General features: G+C 45.6%; 1 protein-coding gene across 1 annotated transcript in view; it reads right to left on the reverse strand.

Annotated features, from left to right (window-relative positions):
- Positions 1 to 20,562: 20,562 nt before the first annotated feature.
- The window catches only part of XKRX (XK related X-linked), a 136,391-nt gene continuing 131,685 nt past the window's right edge, over positions 20,563 to 25,268 (reverse strand). Inside the window, exon 3 of the mRNA XM_086964630.1 lies at positions 20,563 to 22,487. Within this exon, the coding sequence (XP_086820756.1) occupies positions 21,730 to 22,487 (758 nt within the window). The 3' untranslated portion in view covers positions 20,563 to 21,729. The remainder of the gene's footprint in view (positions 22,488 to 25,268) is intronic.

The following is a 25,268-nucleotide window of genomic DNA, read 5'->3' on the forward strand; positions in this document are numbered from 1 at the left end:
GATGGGGCAATACACGCACACTGTCAGCTTATACGCGGACGATGTCTTGCTGACCCTGGATGAACCCAAGCGGTCGCTCCCGGCCTGCGTCCAGGAACTGGACGCTTTTGCCCGTGTGGCGGGCTTTAAAATGAATATGACTAAGTCGGCTGCACTGGATGTGTCGCTCTCTGCCGACACCAGGCGGGACCTTCAGAGTCTCTTTCCTCTGCAGTGGTCCTCCTCCACGGTGCCTTACCTGGGAATTTTGCTTGCTCCCTCCCTGCCTGCCATGGTCGCAGCTAACTATTCCTCTCTGGGCAAAAAGATCAAAGAGGAACTCGGCCGATGGAACAAGGGCCTACTCTCGTGGTTGGGCCGTATCGCGGCGGTGAAGATGACGATACTGCCTCAGATCCTGTATCTTTTCCGCGCTCTGCCTCTCCAGCCCCCCGTGGGTTGGATACGGCAGATGCAGGCAGACATCTCCCGCTTTGTGTGGCAGGGCCGTAAACCTCGGATGAAGCGGGTCCTCTCCATGCTTGCCCCGGAGGCGGGGGGTCTCGGAGTCCCGGACCTCCGGAAGTACTTTCAGGCGGCGCAGCTCCGGTATTTGGTGGAGTGGAGCCGGTGGGAATCGGACAAACACTGGCTCTTTCAAGACCAGGCAGTTGCAGGCCGTACCCTCCAGGAGGTCCCGTTCCTGCGGCGCACTCACCGCCCGCCTAATCTCTACGCCTCCTTTATCACCCGGGTCCCGCTAAGAGTGTGGGACGCGGTGTGTGAGCTGCGTGAGCTCACCACTTTTCCATCGCCGTTCACTCCCATTGCTGGCAATCCGGACTTTACCCCGGGTCTGGAGCCGGGAGCCTTTTCCCACTGGGTGAGCGCGGGTTGCAGGGCGCTTTTCCAGATCTACGGGCCGGAGGGTGTGCTCCCCTTCCAGCAGCTCCGACAGGAGTTTGGCCTGACGGAAGGGGACAGACTGCGTTACATGCAGGTCCGCCACTGGGCTCTTCAACCCCCAGTGCGTGACGTCGCTGCCCGTTCGATTACGCCCTACGAGCGATGGTTGGTGACCCGGACCTTGGACGCCAAGCTCATCACTGATTTGTATAAGTTTCTCCAACCCCCGCCGTTTCATTACCATAACCCGGGGAGGGAGCGCTGGCACAGGGAACTGGGCAGGACCCTAAGTCACAAGGAGTGGGACAGGATTGCGTATCGGGCGAGGCACTCTGCGTACCACACTGGGCTGACGGAAACCTTCACTAAAGTGTCCACCTATTGGTACTACACCCCGGAGCGGCTCTATGAGATGCGCAAAATCGGCGATAAAGGTTGCTGGCGCGGCTGCGGACAGGAGGGCACCCTCACGCACATTCTCTGGGAGTGCCCGGTGCTGTCGGCCTACTGGAAGGAAGTCTTAGATGAGGTGGATAGGCATTTTGAGATCGAGCTTCCGCGCTTCCCCGCGTATGTCTTGCTAGGCCTCCCCAATGACTTGATGTACCCGCTGAAATCCCGCAGGGGCAGGCAGATTGCGATTGCGCTAGGCTCCGCCGTCCAGAATATACTGGTACTCTGGCGCACCCCTACTGCCCCCTCTATCACTGGTTGGCTGCATAGGCTCTGGCAGGTACTGGGCATGGAGAAGATGTCGCTAACGGTGGCTGGGAATGTTGACCAGTTTGAGGAGCTCTGGCACCCCTTTTTGGCACTGTTGTCCACGGAATTTCACGAGCTCACGTGTCCACGGTATTTGCGCCTCCTTAGACTGACGCCGCCGGCAGCTGCGGCGGAGTGAGTGTGTGGATCGGGGCCCGGGGGTTGGGGGCGGGAAGAGAGGTTATATGCTTCTACTGCTGACTTTCGGACGGGGATGTTGGGGTATTGTTTTCTTTCTTCTCCTCCTTTGCTTTTCTTTCTTCTTCTCTTCTGGGGTCGGGGGGTTGGTGGGACGGTATGCTTCTCCTTTACTGTGTTGCGGGGTGCTATTCGGGCTTGGCCTTGCCTAGGGAGTGGGGGTCTACAGGGGGGTAGTTCACAATGCCTTATTGCCTTATGTCTTTGCCTTATTACCCTCTGGGGCTTCCTGCCTCCCTGCTTTTCTTCTGACTCGCTGCAACGTCCCGCTTCTTGTACTGTATGTTTGCTTGACCTCCTGCTCCCCTCCCCGTGTTTTTGTGCCTTAATAAAATACTTTAAACCCAAAAATGAAAGTTGATAAAAAATAATTATATTTGAATTATATTTGTCTAAGCTTCCCATTAGTTAAGCTGCTGCCTCGACAATGGCTAAAGCTCGAGAAGCGATTTTGAGACATTATTCCACTGGTAACGAATCCAAATAAGATCATGTTCTTTTTAATAAACACGATTTTGCGAAACCAGAACCCTTAGAACATTCAAAATATAGCAATATTTGTACAGATTTGCACGTTGAGGTGAAAACAAATTGAAAGACATATTGTACGAAAAAGGGCCGCCTAGGTTAACATAATGATTTCCATTAATGAATGATTTGAATAAATAGATCAGGAGCAGAAACCACATAGATCTGAAGGCAAAGTCTGAAATATGTTTACATGTATAATATATATAATTATATAAAGTTAACATGATGAATCTAATTCAAACAATGACAGTGTGACGGATTGAGGGTAGACATTTGAAAAAGAAAGTGAAAAACGAATAAAATTCAAAATGAAACAATGTAAAACTATCATTCGAGTACATGATAGCAATATTTTCTTTTGTTCCATAGCATCTAATGACCTCCTGATGAGGGACCAGGGGTCCGAAATGCATTGAGTATTTTTTTGCTATGCACATTTCTAAATTGAAATATGTGGGATGAGACCATAAGAATTGAACAACTTTTCAAAACAATTAAAAAGATTAAATAAAGCTTAGACAAACATCATTATTTTAGTCAACTTTCATTTTAATGTTATTCAACAACCTGATTAAAGGATTGTTGAACACAAGAGGGTGTTGGGACCACAAGAAGGGGAAGACACTACACCATAACTGATATAGTGCATTCGGGATAGTGTGCTATGTATTAGAGTATCAAAAATGTAGTGTATTCAGTTAAACAGTCAAAATGTGATTGTGGATTAGTTATTCTTACATGTTGAACAACTTTACAGCAGCTTAGTCATAGGGCGCTTGTATTACATCTTTGTGTATCAATCTATCAATCAGGAGTTTGTTAAAGCGCCACTACTCACCCGTAAGGGTCTCAAGGCGCTAGGGGCGGGGGGGGTGCAGGTTCCATTCCATCAAGGAGGGGGTCTGTCGAAGAGCCAGGTTTTGAGGTTTCTTGCGAAGATGGGGAGCGATGTTGTCTGTCTGAGGTAGAGCGGTAGGGCGTTCCATGCTTTGGCCGCGAGGAAGGAGAAGGAGCGGCCTCCCGATCTGGTCTTTCTGGTGCGGGGGACCACGGCGTAGGAAAGCTGGGCTGATCGTAGGGTCCTTTGGGGTGCGTGGAATTTGAGTCGGCTGTTCAGGTATGCTGGTCCGGTGCCGTGGAGGCCCTTGTGTGCGTGGGTGAGCATCTTAAAGGTGATTCTCGCCTCGACGGGGAGCCAGTGGAGTGTGCGCAGGTGCTGGGAGATGTGGCAGTGTTTTGGCAGGTTGAGGACCAGTCTTGCGGCGGCGTTCTGGATGTTCTGTAGCTTGCGGATGAGGTTTTTGTTTATTCCGGCGTAGAGTGCGTTGCCGTAGTCGAGTCTGCTGGTGACCAGGGCGTGAGTGACTGTCTTTCGGTGTTCGAGGGGGATCCATTTGAAGGTCTTACGAAGGAGGCAGAGGGTGTGGAAGCAGGAAGATGAGACAGAGTTGATCTGGCGGTCCATTTTGAGCTCGGAGTCCAGGATGATTCCCAGGTTGCGTGCGTGGTCTGTGGGGGTTGGCGGGTTTCCGGGGGCGGTGGGCCACCAGGTGTCGCTCCAGGCGTCGGGGTTTGGGCCCATGATGAGTACTTCTGTTTTGTTGGTGTTTAGTTGAAGGCAGCTGTTTTTCATCCATTTGGCGACGGCTTCCATGCCTTCTCGAAAGTTGCGTCTGGCGGTGTTGGGCTCGTTGGATAGGGAGAGGATGAGCTGGGTGTCGTCTGCATATGACACGATGTTGAGTCCGTAGGTTCTGACGATGGGGGCAAGTGGAGCCATGTAGACGTTGAAGAGTGTCGGGCTGAGGGAGGAGCCCTGGGGGACTCCGCAGGTGATCGGTGTGGGGTCCGAGAGGAAAGGGGGGAGTCTGACCCGCTGCGTCCTGCCGGAGAGGAAGGAGCAGATCCAGTCGAGGGCCTTGTCCTGGATTCCTGCATCGTAGAGTCTGCGTATTAGGGTGCGGTGGGAGACTGTGTCGAACGCCGCTGATAGGTCGAGGAGGATGAGGGCTACTGATTCTCCGTTGTCCAGTAAGGTGTGGATGTCGTCTGTTGCGGCGAGGAGGGTGGTTTCCGTACTGTGGTTTTTTCTGAAGCCGGATTGGGAGGAGTCGAGGATGTTGTGTTCTTCAATGAATGTGGCGAGTTGGCTGTTGATGGCTTTCTCAATGACTTTCGCTGGGAACGGGAGCAGGGAGATGGGTCTGTAGTTTTTGAGGTCGGTGGGGTCCGCTGAGGGTTTCTTTAGGAGGGGGTTGACCTCGGCGTGTTTCCAGTCGTCGGGGAACGAGGCGGTCGCCAGGGAGTGGTTGATGGTTTGGCGGAGCATGGGTGCGATGGTGTTGGCGGCTCTGTTGAAGATGTGGTGGGGGCAGGGGTCCGTGGGGGCCCCTGAGTGGATTGACTTCATTGTCTTCAGTGTGTCTTCGGTGGTGAGGGCTGTCCAGTCATCAATCGCTGGTTTCCGGGTGTCGGGGGTGGTTGGTGAGGGTTCAGTGTGTTGGTTGTCTTCGTCGAAGTTGTCGTAGATGCTCTTGATTTTGTGGTGGGAAAAGATGCTGAGTTTGTCGCAGAGGTCTTGTGAGGGAGGGATGTCGGTAGACTCGCTGGTGGGTTGGGCGAACTCCTTGATGATGCTGAAGAGTTCCTTGCTGTTGTGTGCGTGGGTGGAGATTCTGTCTTCAATCGCTTTTTTCCTCGTTTCTCTGATGAGTTGATGGTGGGCGTTGGTGGCGGCTCTGAAGTTGTTGTGGGCTTCTGTGGATTTGGTGTTTCTCCAGGCCTTTTCAAGGCGGCGGCATGTGCGCCTGGACTCTCGAAGTTCGGTGGTAAACCATCTGGCTTTCTTGGCACGGGTATTGTTTTTCTTGAGGGGGGCTATGGTGTTGGTGCTGTTCGAGATCCATCTATGCAGGGTTCGGGCTGCGGTGTTGGGGTCGTCGTTTTCTGCGATGGTTGGGGTGGAGTTGTTGAATGAGGAGGTGAGCTGGTCATCGGTGATTTTGGTCCAGTCTCTTTGTGGAAGCAGGTGCTGGTGTCTGTGGATGGTGGGTGTTCTGAAGGTGAAGTGGACGCAACGATGGTCGGTTCATGGGAGTTTGGTGGTGTGGCTGAAGGTGATGGAGTTTCCTGTAGTGAAGAGGGGGTCGAGGGTGTGTCCTGCTGAGTGCGTGGGCTCGGTCACGATCTGGCGGAGTCCAATGTTGTGGAGGTTGTCCAGGAGGGATGTGGTGTTGGGGTCCAGTTGATTGTCGAGGTGAAAGTTGAGGTCTCCCGGCAGGGTGTAATTGGTGGATGCGATGGCCTGCGAGGAGATAATGTCCGTGATGGAGTTGGCAAAGGGTCCGCGGAGTCCAGGGGGTCGGTAGATGAGGGTTCCTCGGAGGGTGGCGGTGGGGCTGGCCAGTATCTTGAAGTGAAGGTGTTCCATCAGTTCTGTGGACTCGTCAGGGAGTGTGCTCAGGCGGAGGCTGGATTTGTGCACGATGGCGATTCCTCCTCCTGGGTGGATGGGGCGGTCCTTCCTGGAGATCTTGTATACTTGGGGGATGGCGATGGCGATGTCCGGTCCCGAGGTGGTGTTGGTCCAGGTTTCGGTGAAGAATGCTACGTCTGGGGTGGTGCTGTCGAGGAGGTCACAGATTTCTGTTGCGTGTTTGTGGAGGGATCGGACGTTGAGGAGGATGCATTGCAGGGTCTTCGGTTCGGTTGTGTTCTTGTGGGCGGGTTGTGCTTGATCCGTGTTCTTGGCGGTGCTGCAGGTGTGCCGGCAGCGGTGACAGCTGAAGGGTCCATGGGTGTCGGCTGGTGATGCTTGCTTGCAGTTGTTGTTGCAGCCTGAGTTGAGTGCGTGGAGTGCTGCTGGGTCGTAGCGTTGGCGGGGCGGAGGTCCAGGGTTCCTGGTGCTGGTTGCGGACGGGTCGCAGACGTGCTTGCCTTTGACGCGCCTCCGGTGCACCAGCGGCGCGCCCGCAGCCCGCGGTGGCCGCCATTAAGTAGGGGTCGGGGAGGGCTGGACAGCTGGGAGGCGGGGAGGGGGGCTGGATTGGGCCGGTCGTGCTGGGGGGGAGGGGCCATGGGGGCTGCAGCGGCGTGGAAAGGTAAAGGGAGGAAAGAAGGGATAAAGAAAAAAGGGAAAATAAGCAGAAATAAGGCACAAAAGAGCAGAGATGCAGAAAAGAGCAGAAAGGTGAAAGATAGAAAGGGTAAAAAAAAACGAGTGAAAACGAGTGAAGGAGCAGAGGGAGAGAAAGGGAAAATTGGCAGAAATAAGGCACAAAAGAGCAGAGGTGCAGAAAGGTGAAATATAGAAAGGGGAAAAAAACGAGTGAAGGAGCAGAGGGAGAGAAAGGGAGAATGGGCAGAAATAAGGCGCAAAAGAGCAGAGGTGCAGAAAGGTGAAAGATAGAAAGGGGAGAAAAACGAGTGAAGGAGCAGAAAGAAAGAAAGGAGACAGAGGTCCACTGGACCACCAGGGATGAGGCGCAGGGAAACCTGCGGGTGGAGGAGGGCCTCGATCACCAACACTGAAGAGTGCAGGGGCAGGGGCACCTCACTTAATGGTGGAGCTGCGAGGGTGGGAGAGCAGTTTCACTGACAATGAGTCAGTGGTCTTGCTCGCCTGTCCCCGCAGTGGCCGCCATTAAGTAGGGGTCGGGGAGGGCTGGACAGCTGGGAGGCGGGGAGGGGAGCTGGATTGGGCCGGTCGTGCTGGGGGGGGGAGGGGCCACGGGGGCAGCAACGGCGGGGAAAGGTAAAGGGAGGAAAGAAGGGATAAAGTAAAAAGGGAAAATAAGCAGAAATAAGGCACTAAAGAGCAGAGATGCAGAAAAGAGCAGAAAGGTGAAAGATAGAAAGGGTAAAAAAACGATTGAAAACGAGTGAAGGAGCAGAGGGAGAGAAAGGGGAAATGGGCAGAAATAAGGCACAAAAGAGCAGAGGTGCAGAAAGGTGAAAGATAGAAAGGGGAAAAAACGAGTGAAAACGAGTGAAGGAGCAGAGGGAGAGAAAGGGAGAATGGGCAGAAATAAGGCGCAAAAGAGCAGAGGTGCAGAAAGGTGAAAGATAGAAAGGGGAGAAAAACGAGTGAAGGAGCAGAAAGAAAGAAAGGAGACAGAGGTCCACTGGACCACCAGGGATGAGACGCAGGGAAACCTGCGGGTGGAGGAGGGCCTCGATCACCAACACTGAAGAGTGCAGGGGCAGGGGCACCTCACTTAATGGTGGAGCTGCGAGGGTGGGAGAGCAATTTCACTGACAATGAGTGTAAGTGTGTCCTCTTTCAAAAAATGTCCTTTCTTCTCCTAATTGAAGTTGCAATGGTTACGTTAGAAAGGAAATATGTGAATATTTAATCAAGGTTTGTATTGTGAGATATGTAGTCAAACAGATAGAGTAGGTAATTTGGGGCTAAAGATGGTTTGGGGTTCATAAAATATACTATCTATTATAAGCACTGAAATGAGCATAATAATTTAAAACAACTTTTTGCAAGTTTAACTTTCTTTCTATTTGTGGTGGGCTTTGTTGTTACTCATCTAGGACTGCCAGGTAGAGGCCAGGCCTTGCTGTAACAGCACCATGGTATTGAAGCAAGTTTTGAGATTGCTGTGGTTAGGCATGGGCTACTTGTGCTCTTTTCCCTCCAACACAGTGTTAGAAAGTTGGGGCCCGATGTAGGTAAATCTAATTTACCACTTCTAAAATACCGAATCATACCGATTCGGTATTTAAGAAGTGGTAAATTAGAGAGGGGGAAATGCAGGTAATTCTGATTCGGTAAATACTGAATCTGTAAGATTCTGTATTTACCGATTCTGTAAATACCGAATCGGTATCCCCCATTGATTCCTATGAGCCTTGAAGCCCATAGGAATCAATGTGGAATACCGAATCGGTATTTACCGATTCGGTAAATACCGAATGTTGCAAGGGTGCAGGGGGTGTCACTTTGACACCCTCTAGCACCCCGAAATCAGGCACATGTGACATGTGGCACACAGGCATGCCCTAAGGGCATGTCTGTCTGTCACATGGCATAGGTGTGCATGCACACATGTGCATGCACACCTGGATTCGGTATTTTACCACCCAATTGGATTGGGTGGTAAAATACCGATTCTGTAAGGCCTGTGGGACTCAGAAGAGTCCCACCTACATCTGCAATTTACCGATTCGGTAAAAATACCGATTCGGTATTTTACCGATTCGGTAAATTTACCGATTCAGTAAATTTACCGAATCGGTAAAATAGGGCCCCTACATCACAAATGACCATTTACCAGTCGGTAACGGCCGAAATCGGCCGTTACCGGTCGGTAAATGGCCACCTACATCTGGCCCTTGGTCTCTAGTTGGCAGAGGTATGCACCCAGTCCAAATAGTGCCCCCAATCCTAATCAGGGTAAGCTAGATACACACTAAAAGATAACCTGTGATCACCCCTGGTAGTTTGGCACAGAGCAGTCAGGCTTATCTAAAGAGGTAATGTGTAAAGTATTCATGCAAAACACATACTCTAGCACAATGAAAACGACACAAAAATACACTGCACTGGTTTAGAAAAATAGAGAATAGTGTCATGAGTAACACAAGACCAAAACGACAAAACTCAAATAAGTAGACCCGGAGTTATGAATTTTTAAAGATCACATCCAGAAGCAGTGCTTGGAGTCAAACAGCGCTTAAGGGTTACTTGACGGGTAAATCCAAAGTTCAGTCCGCCTGCCTGCGATGGAGGTTAGGCTGAATACAGGACTCTCACAGGTCCTTCTGAAAAAGTACCCTTGGATCGAACAAGCCTCGAAGTTGAAGACTCGATGCGAGGAGTCAAGGATGCTCTGTGTCGACGTCAATCCCTTGGATGGAGGTGTGTTGGTGCTGGTTCTCGAAGTCGATGAAGGCTTCATTGACTTACCGCTTTTCAATGCAGGCACTGCATTGTTGTTGAGCCGCGCTCTTCGTTGTCAAGCTATGCTGTCCATCTAGATGTCAATCAGCTACTGTGTGGAGTCGAAGGGCAATGCCTCAGTTCCGATCGGCTCAAAGTCATCACTGCATCGATTTTGAAGGTTCCGGACAGCAGACATCATCTTCCGAGGCCCCAGGACTGGATTGGTACCACTTGGCAGTGCAGGACTCACAGATTGGAGAGTCCAGGTGCTGTTGCAGAGTTGAAAGAAGAATTTGATTTCCCAGAGACTTAAGAACAAGGGGCAAGCCAGCAAGCCCTTTGAGTCACTCTGGGTTCAAGTGAGATGGGTCCAGTCGTAGTCCTCAGCAGGGCAGAGATCAGCAAGCAGCAGGGCACCTCAGCAAAGCAGAAAGCAGTTCTTTCAGAGCAGCAGTCAGATAGCGTGGCAATACTTGTAGCAAAGTGGTACTTACTCCTGGCAGATTCCTTTACAGGTCCAGTTGTATACTGTTGTGCTAGGATCAGAGACCCAGTACTTATACCCAGTTGTGCCTTTGAAGTAGGGGTGAACTCAAAGCAGCCCTTGAAGTGCAGAGGTTCCCCTTTCATCCCAGCCCTGTCTGCCAGACTATCAATAGGGGGTAATCAGTTCTTTGTGTGGGACACAAGACACTGCCTATTTAGGTGTAAGTGTCAGCTACCCCTCCCTCTCCCTGCCCAGGAAGAGCTATCAGAATGTAGATGTATGCAGATGAATCCTCTGTCACAACCACCCTTCATATGTTTGTGGCTGTCTAGAGGGAATGCTCAAAGTGTAGCGGTCACCCATCTAGATGCATATTAGAGACAGACTGCAAGGCACACAGGGCAGTAAGAGCAGACAAATGTCCATGTTCTAAACCATTACCAGTAAAGAGGATTTATCATTACCATTCCAAAAATACTTAAACATGATACGGCTACTCCTTCCTGATTAGGAATTTCAGCTTAAAAGTAAATTAAGGAATTTCCAATGCTAGCCTATGAGAGGAGTAGGCCTCACAGTAGTGAAAAACAAATTTAGATGTTTCTCACTACCAGGCCATGTAAAACCTACAAGTACATGCCCTACCTTTTACTTACACAGCACCCTGCTCTTAGGGCTACCTCAGGGGTGACGTAGGTGTAATAAAAGCGGAGTTTAAGGCTTGGCAAGTGGTTCTAAATGCCAAGTAGAAGTGGCAGTAAACTGCAATGCAATGGCATGCCTGAAACAGGTTTGAAAGGCTACTTGTGTGGGTGGCACAACCAGTCCTACAGGCCCACTAGTAGCATTTAGATTACAGGCCCTTGGTATATGGCATACCACTTTACAAGGGACTTATAAGTAAACCAAATATAGCTATTATGCATACACCAATGTCACCATGTTTAGGGTAGAAGCACCTTACTTTAGTACTGGTCAGCAGTGGTAAAGTGCTCAGAGTCCTAAGGCCAACAAAAAGATGCAGCAAAAAGTGTAGGTAAGCGGGGAAAAGGTTGGGGGGAAGACCATCCTAAGAATGACAGGTGTAATACCAATTGTGGAGTATAAATCTACTTTTCCATCAAAGATTAAGAAGTGTATTTCTGTCACTTTGTTATATATAAAGTTTACCACCGTTCATGGAGGGATTGAAAGGCTGCAGAGATGACGGATGGTTAATGAACAACACCCCATACTCTAAATAGCAAGGACTGCCCTCCTTGGAGGTGAAAGGGTAAATATACGATTTTTAAAGACCTGCCCACATTCCCAATCTTTATATTAGGCCCTCTGTTTTTCAATGACAAGCCATCTTGAAATATGTTCAGTCCTGTCCCTTGCTTATCCTTGTGGTTAGCCTCTAATTTTAAAACTGTAAACAGAAAATAAATCAGCAGTCACCATGAAAACCTTATGACCTTCAGTAAGAAGAAGAGCTACGATAAAATCGAAGGAGGCCAGATGGATGAGTATGGGAGGTTTTGCTTTAAGCGCAAACTGGGCAACACTTCATTTAGAGCTCAGTATCATGGCAAACAGTAGGCCACAAGAAAGGTAGGTGAATCAGTTCTAGGGTGCTTTTAATTCTCCTATGCTCTGCTATCAGGGGAATCATGACACATTTTGAGGACTTCTGATATAAATCTTCTAGTTGAAATTAACAGAAATTTCCCACTGAAGAAGAAAGTTCCTTGTTTACGAAGGTTTCTTTGTATTCTGTCCCATTCTCCTTGAGGGACAATGTCATATTCAGCTTGTACTCTTTCCAAAAAAAGACTCTACACCACAGATTATTTTCTTGGAAGGAAGAACTTGCTGGTGGTATGTTGCTGAGGCATCGAGATATCTGCGTGAGAGACCATCAGCGAGAATGTTTTGTGAGCCTGAAATGTAAAGGATGTAAAAGTTATATCGGGTAAAAAAAAGTACACCCATTGTGCTTGTTGGCTGTTCTTAGCCTGCAAGTTCCTGAGACACTAGCGGTTCCTGTAATATTTTCTGATCTCAAAGGGTACTCGGGCCCCCATTAATAGATGTCTCCATTCGGGCAGGCTATTTTCATGGCAAGAAGTTCGCTCTCCAGAACAGAGTAGTTTCTCTCAAAATCATTCAAAGTATGCGAGTGATAGAAAATGGGATATTCCAACTTGTCATCTTTTTGAGTTGCAATAGAACTTTAGCAACACCTTTATCAGAGGCATCTGTCTAGACTATGAATTTTTGCATACGGTCAGGATGCTGAAGAATAGGTGCCTGAGTGAAGGCTTGTTTTAACTCCTGGAAGGCAGTGTCAGCTTGCCCATCCTGTCAAAAGCTGTGCTGCAGCATATCCTTACACAGGATCTGCATGATCTTACTGCTTAGGAAAGAAAATTTGCCAATGAATTGGCAATAAAAGTTGGCAAACCTATGGTATCGCTGTGACTCCTTGACATTAGGGGCGGTCGGCCAATCTAGTATTGCTTTTTTTTTTTAGGATACATCCATATTCCTTGGCAGTTCAGCTGGAATCCGAGGTATTAAGTTTTGGAACAATGAAAATCCTTTTTTTTTAGGTTTACAACATAATCAGTTCAGACAAAGTCTGTCAAGCACCTGACACACATGAGAATAGTGTAATGAGGGCTCTTCGGAAAATACCAGGATGTCGTCCAAGCAGATCACAACAAATTGGTTTAGGATGTCAGAAAAAAATGTGAAGCATGAATCTTTAGAAAATTGCTGGGGCATTGCTCAAACCAATCAATCAATCAGGATTCTTATAAAGTGAGACTCTCAAGGCACTGAGGAGGAGGGGTTGGGGGTGGATCCGCGGTTCAGTCGAAGACCCAGGTCTTGAGGTCCGTCCTCAATTGCGGCAGCGATGGTGATTGCCTGAAGTACAGAAGCAGGAAGTTCCATGTCTTTGCAGCGAGGTAGTAGAAGGATCTTCCTCTAGCCGTGGTCTTGCGGATCCATGGGATGGTGGTAAGGGCCAATGGGGTGGAGAAGATGTCTGGTGGGAGTGTAGGTGAGGCAGTGTTTGAGGTATGCCGGTCCAGCGTAGTGGAGGGGCATAACCTGATATTCAAAGAGGCCGTAGGGTGTTCTGGAGGTGGCCTTCCACTTGTCTCCTTCCTTAATGTGTAGGAGGTGATGAGCTCTGCTTAGGTCAAGTGTGGTGAATATCTGTGACCCGCTTACAGATTCCAGAATGTCTTTGATTAGGGGTAAAGGATAACGATACATGAGGGTAATTTTATTCATTCAGCCATAGCCTATACAGGGTTTTAGGACCAGATGTACGACCTTAACAAATTGCGAATCGCAAATTGTGTTGTTTTGCGACTTGCTATTTGCGACTCGCAAATAGGAATGTACAACAGTGTCTCAGACACTGTTTGCGATTGCTAATGGAGTTGCAAATTGCCTGCCTCATTAATATTCATGAGGCAGGTGCAAATTACGACCCCATTTGGAATGGCTAGCACTCCCAGGGATGGTGGACATCTGGGGTCAGCAGACCACCATGTCTGTGACTGCTTTTTAAGTAAAGCAGTTTTTTTTATGTGGTCCGTTTTCCTTAAAGGGGTATAGGATGCATTCAAAAAAGAAAAATGAAACGTTACTGTTTCATTTTTTAAGAGTAGGCAGTAGTCCTTGGGACCCCTGCCTGCTCTTAAAAAATATTTTGAATGCCAGTCACAAAGGAGAAGAGGTCCCCAGGAGCGAGTGGCTTATCACCTACTTGAAGTAGGTGGTAAACTGTGTTATATGAGTGCAATTGCGGTCACAAAACAATGGTACATAACATTGGAACTCACTTTTAGGAAGGGACGCCCTTGGCATGCCCTTTCCTAATAGTGAGTCACAGACCCTATGTTGCTAGTTGGTAATAGGTGACCGACTTAGAAAATAGGGTTTGTACATGGGCCAGACCTATTTTGCGATCGCAAACAGGCCGGTTTCCTGTTTGCGACTACAAAAAACAGTCGTACATCTGGCCCTGAATTTGTTAGATTTCATTAGTACGAAAAACATTGAGTCTCCAATAGGGGAGGAAGATAGTCTGATAAGACCATCCTGTAAATTGTCTTCGTGCTTTTTAAGGTCCTCTATCTCAGATTTGGACAGACAATATATTAATCCGAAGGGCACAGTAGTTCCAGGTTTGATCGGAATTGCAGTTATGTTCTCTGTGCAGATAGAGTTATTTCCTTTCGTTTTTCGAAGATATGTGCATACTGATGATAATGGACTGGTAGTCCTTGAAGAGAATTTATCACTCCAGTTTCGGTAAGTAGACCTGGAGCAAACAATTAGAGCATCCAATATCCTCCAGTTGGATAACAATGTGCATGACAAAACTAAGATGAGAGAGATATAGTATAAGTCACCCAGTTGATATAAGGATTGTGCGGAGTCAACTGGAGTACTCCCAAAGATTATGGTATGATATGAGGAGGCAATTATTCAGTCAGAATAAAGGTTATTTATATCATAGATCCTTAAACCACATAAAATACACATTTTGTATTTTTTTAAATTCTAAAAATCGTTACAAAATCAGCATCTTATTCCATTATAAACTATAAATTTTCATATCCTCCATTATAGTTGTGTTAAAAACAATTTCATACAACGGCTAAAAAACGTTCAAATATCCAATGAGTGATCCAACAATACTAAAACCTGATTAAAAACGTTAAAAAGGATAAAACTTAAGTCTATAATCCTCCTTACTCAATCTAACTCTCCATTCCCTATTCCATGAACAACCTTTTGACAGTCTGGATAAACTTTGCCACAGCTATAGCGATGCATGTCCGCGAGGAGCTCGATTGCTTGCAAACGGGGCCTAATATGTATTTTAAGAAAATCTGTCGTAAAAACTGTTTTCGCTGGACTACTAATTTTTGACAATCCATTAAAATATGCAAGCAATTGCATTTCATACCGATCCTACATATGCATCTGCTATCTGGGGACATCAGTTCCCTTTTTATTATGCCGTTTGACCGAGCAGGATTGATACCAATTCTCACCCTTAATAATTCCATTCTAAGCCCTTGATTTGGTAGGGTGTCTAAGTAGGGATACCAATTTTCTTTCCTCCAGCTATTTATCATGAATTGCATTGACTCTTTCTTTAACAGGTACTCCATATCATTCAGTCTAGACAATTCCTTGCCTAGAATTTTAAGCTCCTTTTGATTCAACAATATGCAGGGACTGCGGGTCAATTTTCACTTTTAACTTATCACAGATGGAATGAAGGGGCACATGCATCAAAGGAAATTGCATTCGCAAATGGTGCGAATCGCAAAATTCGGCCGTTTGCGAAAGCAATTCCCATTTTCGGCATACATTAACATTTTTGTAATTTTCGCAATTTAAGAAATAGCAAAATTGCGATTTCTTAAATTGTGATTGCATTTAAGGAATCTCAAATTGAGATTCCTTAAATGCAATGCATCAAACTCTAAAAATTTGCGAATTCGCAAATAAGGGGAGCAAATTACCATGAAGTTGACCTTCATGGTAATTTGCGAAAACTTTGAAAAATGCACTAAAGTGCATTTTTCAAAGTTTCATTTTAAACACACGCACATGCCCTTGGGGCATGTGAGTGTGCAAAATGTACTTCTAAGCAGATTTCAGGGGTGCAACAGTGTGTCCTTTGGACACCCCTGCACCCTTGAAATTGCATTCATAATTTGCGAATTTCTAATGGTGAATTGCAAATTAAGAATGTCTTTCCATTCATTCCTATGGGCCTCTAGGCCCATAGGAATGGATGGGGAGGTATTCCTTAATTGTGATTCTCAATTAGAGAATCGCAATTAAGGAATTTTAAGAAATCGCTATTTTTATAGCGATTTCTTGATGCATTGCAGTTTGCAATTCCTTAATTGCGATTCCTTATTTTTCGCAAGTAAGGAATCGCAAAATGCAATATTGATGCATGTGCCCCCAAGTTTCTTTCTTGTTTCTTTCGTCAACTTTAGTTCACTCCACTGCATCTCCTCCATACACCATCGTGACACTTTCATCTCTTCACCTGTTCCCAACCGTTTACAGAATATTAGCAAACCCACTTGTACCTGGACATCCCATGATGTTACATCTAGCTCCAATCTAATTGACTGTAATATTGATGAGCTAGGTAATGACATCAATGCTTTTAAACATTTCCCTTCCTCGCTGTTCCAGGTACTTTTCCTTCCTAAACATAACATTTCTGCACCGTACTGCGTTTGTGGGGGATCATTGCACTGAAAGCCTTCAGCAATGGTCTGTGGGACATGGCACCATAACTATGATTGACATTTTTCATCCCGCAAACTGAAGCTAGGGACTTTACTTTCTGGGCCTCCAGGTGTGTAACCCATTTTAGAGTCTTGTCAAACCATATTCCAAGGTTTTTTTACTGGTTGACTAATTTCATTTGCCCCAGAGACCAATTAAACTTTTGATTTCTCCTCCCAAAGCACAGGATTTGTGTTTTATCCATATTGACTGTAAGGCGTTTAGTTGCACAATATGTGCTGAACGCATTTACCTTTCTTTGCAAACCCAACTCTGTTTGATCAAGTATTACTAAGTTGTCTGCATACAGTAAACAGGATAAATGCTTCCCATTTACTTTTGAACTTGCACTTCTATCGGTCATCAAAGAAGATGGCAGGCCTGCGAGAAAGATAGAAAAAAGAAGTGAGGCCAATACACAACCCTGTCTGAGGCCATTATTTATTGCTATTACCAGAGTCAAACCCCCCATTATGTCTTTAGTGACCTGTGCCCAGTTTATAACTTCTTAGCGTCTCCCAAAGGCACTCCCTTTCCACTAGGTCAAATGCTGCATGGAAATCAACAAAACAGCAGTATAATCCACCCTGCTGCTCCACGGATTTCCGTGCTAATGCCCATAAGGCAAAGCAATGATCTATCATTGAGTGCCCCTCTTTGAAGCCTCCTTGTTCCACCGGTACGATCAAATGTAAATTCACCCAGTCCTTCAATCTGCCAAGTATTATTTTTTAGAACACTTTCACTCCAATATCTAACAGATTAATTAATCTGTAGTTCTTAGGATCATTCCTATCACCTTTACTTGTGCAGAGGCCTAATCACCGCCCCCTCCAGGATTTTGGGATTATTCCTGAATCTAAGACTGCTAAAAACATCTGAGAGAAAAATTGTGCCCACCAGTCTAGCTGAGTTTTAATTATCACAGCGGGTAGATTATCTGGCCAGCAGCTCGGGTTAGGTTTAACTTCTTAATAGTTTCCTTCACTTTTTCTACCGAGAAGAATGATTTTAACTCTTTTGCTACCCTTCCTCTAAGGGCCTAGATACTCCTCCCAGACTGCCTCATCGACTACACAGCTCAGGGTTCCAGGGGTCCGACATGAGGCGTCCTGGATCAATTTCCAGAACCCTTTCACATTTTTTTTTCTATTGTTTCCAGTAAGTTATCCTAACATTTTTCTTTAAAAATCCTCTTCTTAGATCATACAAGTATTTTATATTCTTTCTTCAGTTTATTTAGTTTAGTTAGATCCCCCTGATCATACCTTTGACGTAAGGATCTTTCTACTCTCCTTATTATCCTTTTTTTTCCCCTACAAGCAGGATCAAACCAACTTACTTGCTTGCTGTGAGTTGAACATATGTCTTTAGCACCCTTTTCCTTCCTTTTTAGGTCAACTCTAAGACATTGTACAACCTGGATAATTTTATCCTCAAACCATGAGACCTTCTGCTCAGTAACTTCCTCCAAGATTACAGTCTGTTGGAAAATTGCTAAAGTCGCAAGCATTCATCTGTTAATTTTGTAGTAAGACGTTTTGGGTATGACATAGTTTGAGGACGGACTCTTTTGCAATGTTTTATGGGCCCCCTCGTTAATTCATAATAAAGGGCATTATGGTCACTTTCCTTTCGCTGGATTACCTTCATCTTTTTTACCCTATCAAAGTTCCATGCGTGCACAAACATGTACTCTATAGGGCAGTGTTGGTTACCTTTTCTAAATGTCTGCTTTGCTGGGCGATCAGATTCTACCCTGCCATTTAAACTAATTAACCCCTTTGAACACAAGAATTTCCCCAAGGCTTCATCTTGTTTAGTCATGGTGCAAATATGGAAAAGTGCTGGCATTAAATCATACACTTTTACGATTTCTTTAAGCCAAGGATCTATTTTTTTAGGATTCAGCTTGTGGTTAAAATCCCCCGTAATGACTAACAGATCATTTCATCAACATGAACGCTGCAGGTGCCAAGTGCCCGCCATGCTGATCCAAGAGGCGACAGAAAGTACGGGGGTGAGTATTGTTGTGGTGACTGTAGGACAACATCATATGCACATTGTAAAAATTGTTTAAGACAAAAGTTGATCATATGTTTAGCATTAGGGAAAGCCGACAGTTGAATAGATTTGGCGGTTGCTACGTCCATCAACATTTTCCTAGATAATTTAGATTGTTTCTTTGAGTGGGAAAGTTTAAATCTTAATTGTGCTGCAAGAACTTTGTAAAATGTGTAACGTAGAGCAGGTTTACATGGCTTAGGAAATGGATGCCAATGCCCCAAGTGAATTCATTTTGGTTTTGTAAAAAAAAGAAAAAACACGTTTGGCCTGGCCACGGCTGACAGATATGGTGGAAGCAGAAGCAGTGTTCACAGGAAGCAGAAATGTGTAAAATGGAATTATGTCATATTGCATGTAAATGTTTGTGTATAGCAAATAGGCTACAATATGAAGTATTCTTACAAGCACTGTTTAAACGTTTGTACAGTGCGCGCTAGGCAGACACATTGACATAATTCATTAATACAGGTATAGGCAGCTAAAGGAATACATTTACACACAAAGAGCACCCACACACAGGCTTGACATAATCCTACCCATGCCCACAGACCAACCCTGAAAGCAAACATCTCAGTTCTTACACACCACACACCGGGACAGCACACAAGCAGTTATGCATGGGTGGAATCAGGCAAAGGCTTACAGAGACTTGGACAATGTAGTCTTCATGTTTACTTACATTCGATTTCCTCCTGAAAGCAGCTAAATATGAATAGGAGGAAAATTCCTTGGACAAATCACTTTTACAGGATAAGGAACCACCAGCCTCGTGCCACCATTAAATATGCCGAAGTCCCATTATCACAAGTAAAGGCGACACTCGTCAGTGCTAGCATCCCGCTCTTGCGCAACGTGCAACGCTCCTCTTGCTGCTCCTCAGTCTCATTGTAAGGCGTCAAGCTGATGGAGAATTGCTGGCTGCTTTTAGCTCGTGGTTGGGGGTGTTTGTGGGAGATTATTGTGCTATGTGGGTGCGATTGTTGTAGTATGTGCAACACTGAAACATCAGTGTCTTGTTTGTTAGTGAAACACTACAGTGTGGCTGGAGATCCCTAGCTTGATGTGCAATGACTAATAGTAATAAAACGTCATACTTTGGAATGAATATGGGCTAGATTTTATGTTCGTGCAGCTAAGGGTTCTGGATTCACCCTTGCTGAGGGGCAAATAACAAGTCTGCACTTCTGCACATCCTCAGTGAGTCCCTCTGGCGCAGAATGATGTTGTGAGCCCAATTAACCAAAACAAAACAGGTTTTTGTGCTAGTAGCGTACACAACCATGGAGGAGGGCCCTGAAAGCCCCGACAACGGTGGATCGAGTTCTACAATTCCCCATCCCAGGGGGAGCCTTTAATCAGGGGCGGCCTTAGGCATGTGCAAGCTGTGCACCTGCACAGGGCCACCAAACCCCAGGGGCCACCACGCCAATATATATCCTTAATATAATAATTCTCTGAGGATGGATACGTATTTGCGTGGCGGCCCCTGGCAGGGATTTGGCGGCCCCCGGCTCTGTTCCACTTCCAAACACACTGACCCCCCCCCCCCCCTCATCACTGGCCTCCGCGCTCCACCCTGCCCGGACCCTCTCTTCCGGGGCCCCCTACCTACGCTCCCTGCCCAGGGCCGCCATGAGCCTAGAGCCACCCCTGCTTTAATTCCCCATGCAGATGGGCTGCAGTGTGCACTGCCACTGCAGACACACAGACAGGAATGGTCCTCGCGTGCTCCACTGCAGACACACAGACAGCAAGGCTTCTCGTGTGCTGGCATTGTTTTTGTAGGGACGCTCCTGGCCCACCTTTAGTCGGGTGCCAGTACCTAACCACCGGGAGTTAAGTCAGCGATTCCGGATCCCTAGAAATGTTCCCGCCCTCTCCCAACAGGTGTTTTGGGGTACACTAACTAAGCATCACCTCCAAGATGTCCCACTATTATGGCATTGCTTACCTTTTTCCCTCAATCTGTATTATAGGCTCCTTACCTGTATGATCAACGCCCTCATGCAAATGAGGGATTCCCACTTTTTATTCCACAAGTATAAGTTGTATTTGAGGTGGTACGGACCTCGCCCCAGCACAGCATGTATCTCATATGGGCTGTACAAAGATCTCTTCCCCCTTCTGTAATACTAAATTGGCCAGGGCTGCTAACAGTCGGCTCAAAGGCCTATAGGACTCATTTGCTTATGCAGATAGTAGCGTCTTCAATGCGTTCTGCTCTTCAGACTCCAAATCTCACTGGGTGGACATGCTTAATGAATTGCCTCCCCATCATGAAGTGACACGTCTGTCTAGGAAAGGATAGCTACAATGTAAAGAAATCTGCTGCACAGGAAGAACTTTCACACTTCTGTAACATTTTGATTCCAAATAAACAGTTTTTCTTTAAATAGTCCACAGATCAACAAAGTAAAATTGTCATCACTTTTATTACCCATAAAATCAGTGTTGCAAGTAACGACAAACAGCTAGACATTAAAAATAGCACTTCAGATTAAGATTTTCCTTTTTTGCAGCAGCCAGTACAAAGAAGAGGAGACTGCTTTTCCTCCAAATTTCGAGTTTGTACAGACAATTCTTGATTTGCAGTTTTGTAAACAGCCACACGTACAGCAAACAGTCATTTTGAGACATTAAAGACATTTATGTCAGCCCGCTTTGTTCAGTAGCCAAGTCTGCGGACTCTTCCATTCTAACTTCAGTGTAACCTTTGAGGGCACAGGGATACTGAGAGCAGACCTACTATGTTCCCACTGCCTCCCTGAATGACATTCTGAGAATCCAATTCACAGCTGAGAAAAGTGAAACACTCAGGATCATGCAATCTATAATAAGGAAAAAGGATTTCAAGTGAACTCAACTGCTAAATCCTAGTTTGGCACCGGTCAACCCAAGGCACTCCGCCTGCACACAGGCATAACAGTTTTCAGAACAGGTTCTGTTAGGGTGGGATCTGCTTTGGACTAAGAGGATGAAGCTGAACCGGTCTATTGATGGCAATATTAAGCCGTCTGAATCAATCAATCAATCAATCAATCAATCAATCAGAGGCTTGTAAAGCGAGGCTACTCACCTGTGAGGGTCTCAAAGAGCTTGGGGGGATTGGACTGGGGGGAGGATCATGGGAGGAGGATAATTCGAGGAGCCAGGTCTTGAATAGGCAAGGACAGTCCAGGTGACCTGTAAGGGCAAGTGCCTTGGCTGACCTAAGTGGGATTACAGAACACACACCTCAAGACTCAACTTCTGCTGCTCTGATCAGCCTCTACAATAAGAGTGTTTATTTTACATCGTGAGCTATTATTTATTTTTAACCAGTGTAAAAAGTGACTACTAATGTTCAATTTTCCTGCATCCATACACACTTTGGGGTATAATTAGCATCATTTAATGAATAGATGCGGAGAGGAAACTCATTTTTAAGTGTCACAGAACACAGTGCCTTTAGCTTATCTTTTACCCCAAATCTGTACCTGTAGAGCAGGACTATTATATGCACTGATCGACGCCATCTTGGTACCCTATTCAGAACATTCATGTTTTGCTTCTCCTTGAAGCCAACCCCCACAGAGGAGTGCTACACAATGCTATGCCTTACTCCTGGCTCACTGTTATGAGTGCCTTCAGAAGACTCCCGTGGGGCTTTGGCTGGAACGCTTCGGTGACAGCAGACACAGCTCAAGCAGTCAGTCACATTGTGCGTGAACAGAAGTCGGCATGGATGGAGGTACTGATAAAAGAGAAGCATGAAGAAAATTGCCATGCAATAGCCGACAACCAACTGCACCACCAGAAGTGGGGCACAGAAGTACTCAAACACATCAATCCTGAAAAAGTACCAAAGAATGATTAGGGCTGCGTTCTCCACCAGGCGTACGCCGTAATGGATGGAGAGTCGCAACCAGTTCTGTGCCTCGTCTACCAAATCCCGGTCAGCCAGGTTTAATTGAAAAGCAGACCAGCAGAACATGTTGATGCCAGCATAGAGGAATGTCACCATGCCCAACACCACTATGGTGCCAACTCGACTGAAGTTCTTATCCACATTCTCAGGCAGTGGGGCTTTGCTCCTCCAGAACTGAATCCACGGGAGGAGGAATAAGGCAATCATGTTTATCAAAGCAATAGGTGCAATCCAATTCTTGAGGGCAGTGCAGAAGAGCACCAGGACAGTCACACGGGTGGCAATTTCCAGACTTCTCCACAATACTATGCACACCAAAGCTAGTGGGCGCAGCTGGATCTTGTAGTCATCGTACTTGATCTGGATGGCCAAAATGTTACAAACCAGGGCTCCATATGTGACAGATGCCAGGGTAATCACCATAAGAACCGCTGTGGAGAAAAAAAGAGACAAAATCTCATATTATGAAAGCGAATACATAACAATGTACATTATGTTCGCATGTCTTGGTCTGCTACTATGACCACAAAATGGATTGTATCTTTGCTGCTCTGAGAGCTGCGAATTTCTGCTGATTTGGAAGTAGTTTGCAAGATGACTAGCTTGAGATCCAATCAGCACTTTCTTGCACAAGAAGTGAATGTGTGGCTAATGATAAAATGCCACCATTGAACAAACCAATTGTTTTTGTGTCTGGACATCGAGTTCAAAGACTGAAGAGGGAAACATTTTCAATTTGAGAGTAATTGACTTTAAATAGGAAGCTTAAGGGCACATTTACAAAGAACTTTCCACAGATACAAAACAGAATGCTAAAATCCATTGCATGCCACAGATCCTGTTTTTTTAGGTAAAGAATAAAGCACAAAGGTTTCACTTCACATTTAGCAAGGACAATGTTGCATATTCATTTAGTTGTATGTTGTTTCACACGATGTAAGCAATGTGACTAGCACAAAATCAATTTGTTCGGTTTTTCTTTTAGTAATATTTTTACAGGTCATATTCCACAAAAGTCTTACAACTCGGGCTACGGCGCATTAACTGCTTAGTGGTGATATATTTTGCCACCTTTGCAACCTTTCATAGAATTGCTATTTGCAAGTCGTGTGCTATTTTTGCTAATTTCTTTTTGAATCAGTTATTGTTAAACCCGTCAGCCTTACAGTGGTCTTCCGCAAACTATTTACTTTCACCTTTTTATGTTTCAGAATTCATTTCACCTGGACTAAAGACTCTATGCACTTTAACACCGCTAACCAGTGCTAATTTGCTTCTGCTCACTCCCTAAAACATGGTAAGGCACACACCTGATTGGCATATTTAATTTACATGCAAGTCCCTAGCAAATGCGTATACCTTATATACCCAGGGCTGGTAAATTAACTGCTTCCAGCGGGCCTGCAGCACTTATTGTGCCACCCACTTAAGTAGAGCCTTAACACAATCTCAGATCTGCCACTGCAGTCTCCTGGAAACTTTATACTGCTAATTCTACATGGCAAAAGAAAAATCTTGCCAAGCCTTAAACTCCCATTTTACTACATATCAGTCACCCCTAAGGTAGGCCCTAGACAGCCCATAGGGCAGGATGCACTGTAATTACAAGTTTAGACATGTAATTTTAAGCTTTACATTTCCTGGTAGTGAAAAACTCACATATTTGTTTTCCACTACTGTGAGGTCCACCTCTGCCATAGGATGACAATTCATGTTTGGTGTCGAAGAAATTGTAATTTAAAATACTATTGACTGGTAAAGTCCATTTTTTTTTTACAGTAGAAAAAAATAGGATCACAGTACATACTCGTTCTGAGCACAAGTAACCATACGTTCACCCTGCATGAGCACTGCCTATACATATCTTACAATTACTTGCTGGTAAGTTGAGGCATGTCATGTACACAGAGCTTTGTTGTTCCCAGCCAACCTCATTGATACAACATTTCTGGTATACCCACAGGACTGAGCTCCTTCTTGCAGTGCCTATCCTGTCTCCACCTGTTATGGGGTTAGGCCTTGCCTGTATCCATGCAAGGTTTATGGAGGTGGGTGACCCAATATACCCTTGCGAGCTTGGGCTAAGATATAATGAATGCAAATTGCTTGCAAGGGATTTTTTCTGGTGTCTATTGATTTCAAAATGATTTAGAAACAGGAAAATGATCAAGCTTGACTGGCTTAGACAATAGGATCAACTTAAATTAATTAAAGAACCGGTTTTTAATCTGATTCCACATTCATTACTTTGACAAAGGAGTAGCAACTCACTATAGAAAATACTACATGGGGAATAGTTTTATGAAAAAAGTTTTATATATCAAAATTCATTTCATGGGGTACAGTTTTGTTAAAAAACAATAATCAATAATCAGCAATGTACAAGTGGATAAGACATTTTTAAATTGTTCTTTAAAGTCCACTTGCGTTGTAGTCCATTCGTGTCTGGGGGCACTTTCGTTACGCTACTAAATTAACAACTTTCCGGTCAAACAGTGCTTGCTATACCAAACGGCAGCACAGCTACGATCCATTAAAATATTTCTTTAATCACATGTCAGCGGCTTCCCTAAATCAGCCGTAGAAATATGGAACTAGCGAAAGACAGATACAAGTAGCGGTCTACTCCTGTTTTGTTAAAATACGCCCAAAAGATATTATTCGTAATTCTTTGTAGTTAGCTAGTGACCCATGGTAGTTTCCTCAACCATGTTAAAAGACTCTATAGGCAATATGCAGTATACAAAATAATACTAAGGTACCGTCCTTTTTCTACAGGTTCACGCTGGAACAGTAGATAATATCACCCTTCAAAACTACAGTGTAATACGAATTTGCACAAAACAGGTATGCACTTCTGTAAATAAAGGCTCAGCAGCACTCATACTGCTGTAGATCTGCTTACTTTATCTAGGTATATAAACCACTAAGTTCTCTCTCTTTAGACAGGTACTGTTTTCATAGAACTAATAGAAGCACCGTTCCTTACAGACCAACGAAGCTGAACACTGAGAGCAGGTTCACACTGCGACAGCGGACAATAGCACTCTTCGAAAACATAGTGCAATTTAAATTTGTACAAATCAGGTATGCACTTTTGTAACAATTCAGGTTCAGAAAATTACTTATAACTTTATCTGGACATCGAAACAACTTAGTTCTCTCTCCTTGCATAGGCACGGTCTACATAGAAGGAATAGAGGTACCGTACC

This window comes from Lissotriton vulgaris, chromosome 4_1 (assembly GCF_964263255.1).
Source record: "Lissotriton vulgaris chromosome 4_1, aLisVul1.2, whole genome shotgun sequence".
Classification (NCBI taxonomy): Eukaryota; Metazoa; Chordata; class Amphibia; order Caudata; family Salamandridae; genus Lissotriton; species Lissotriton vulgaris.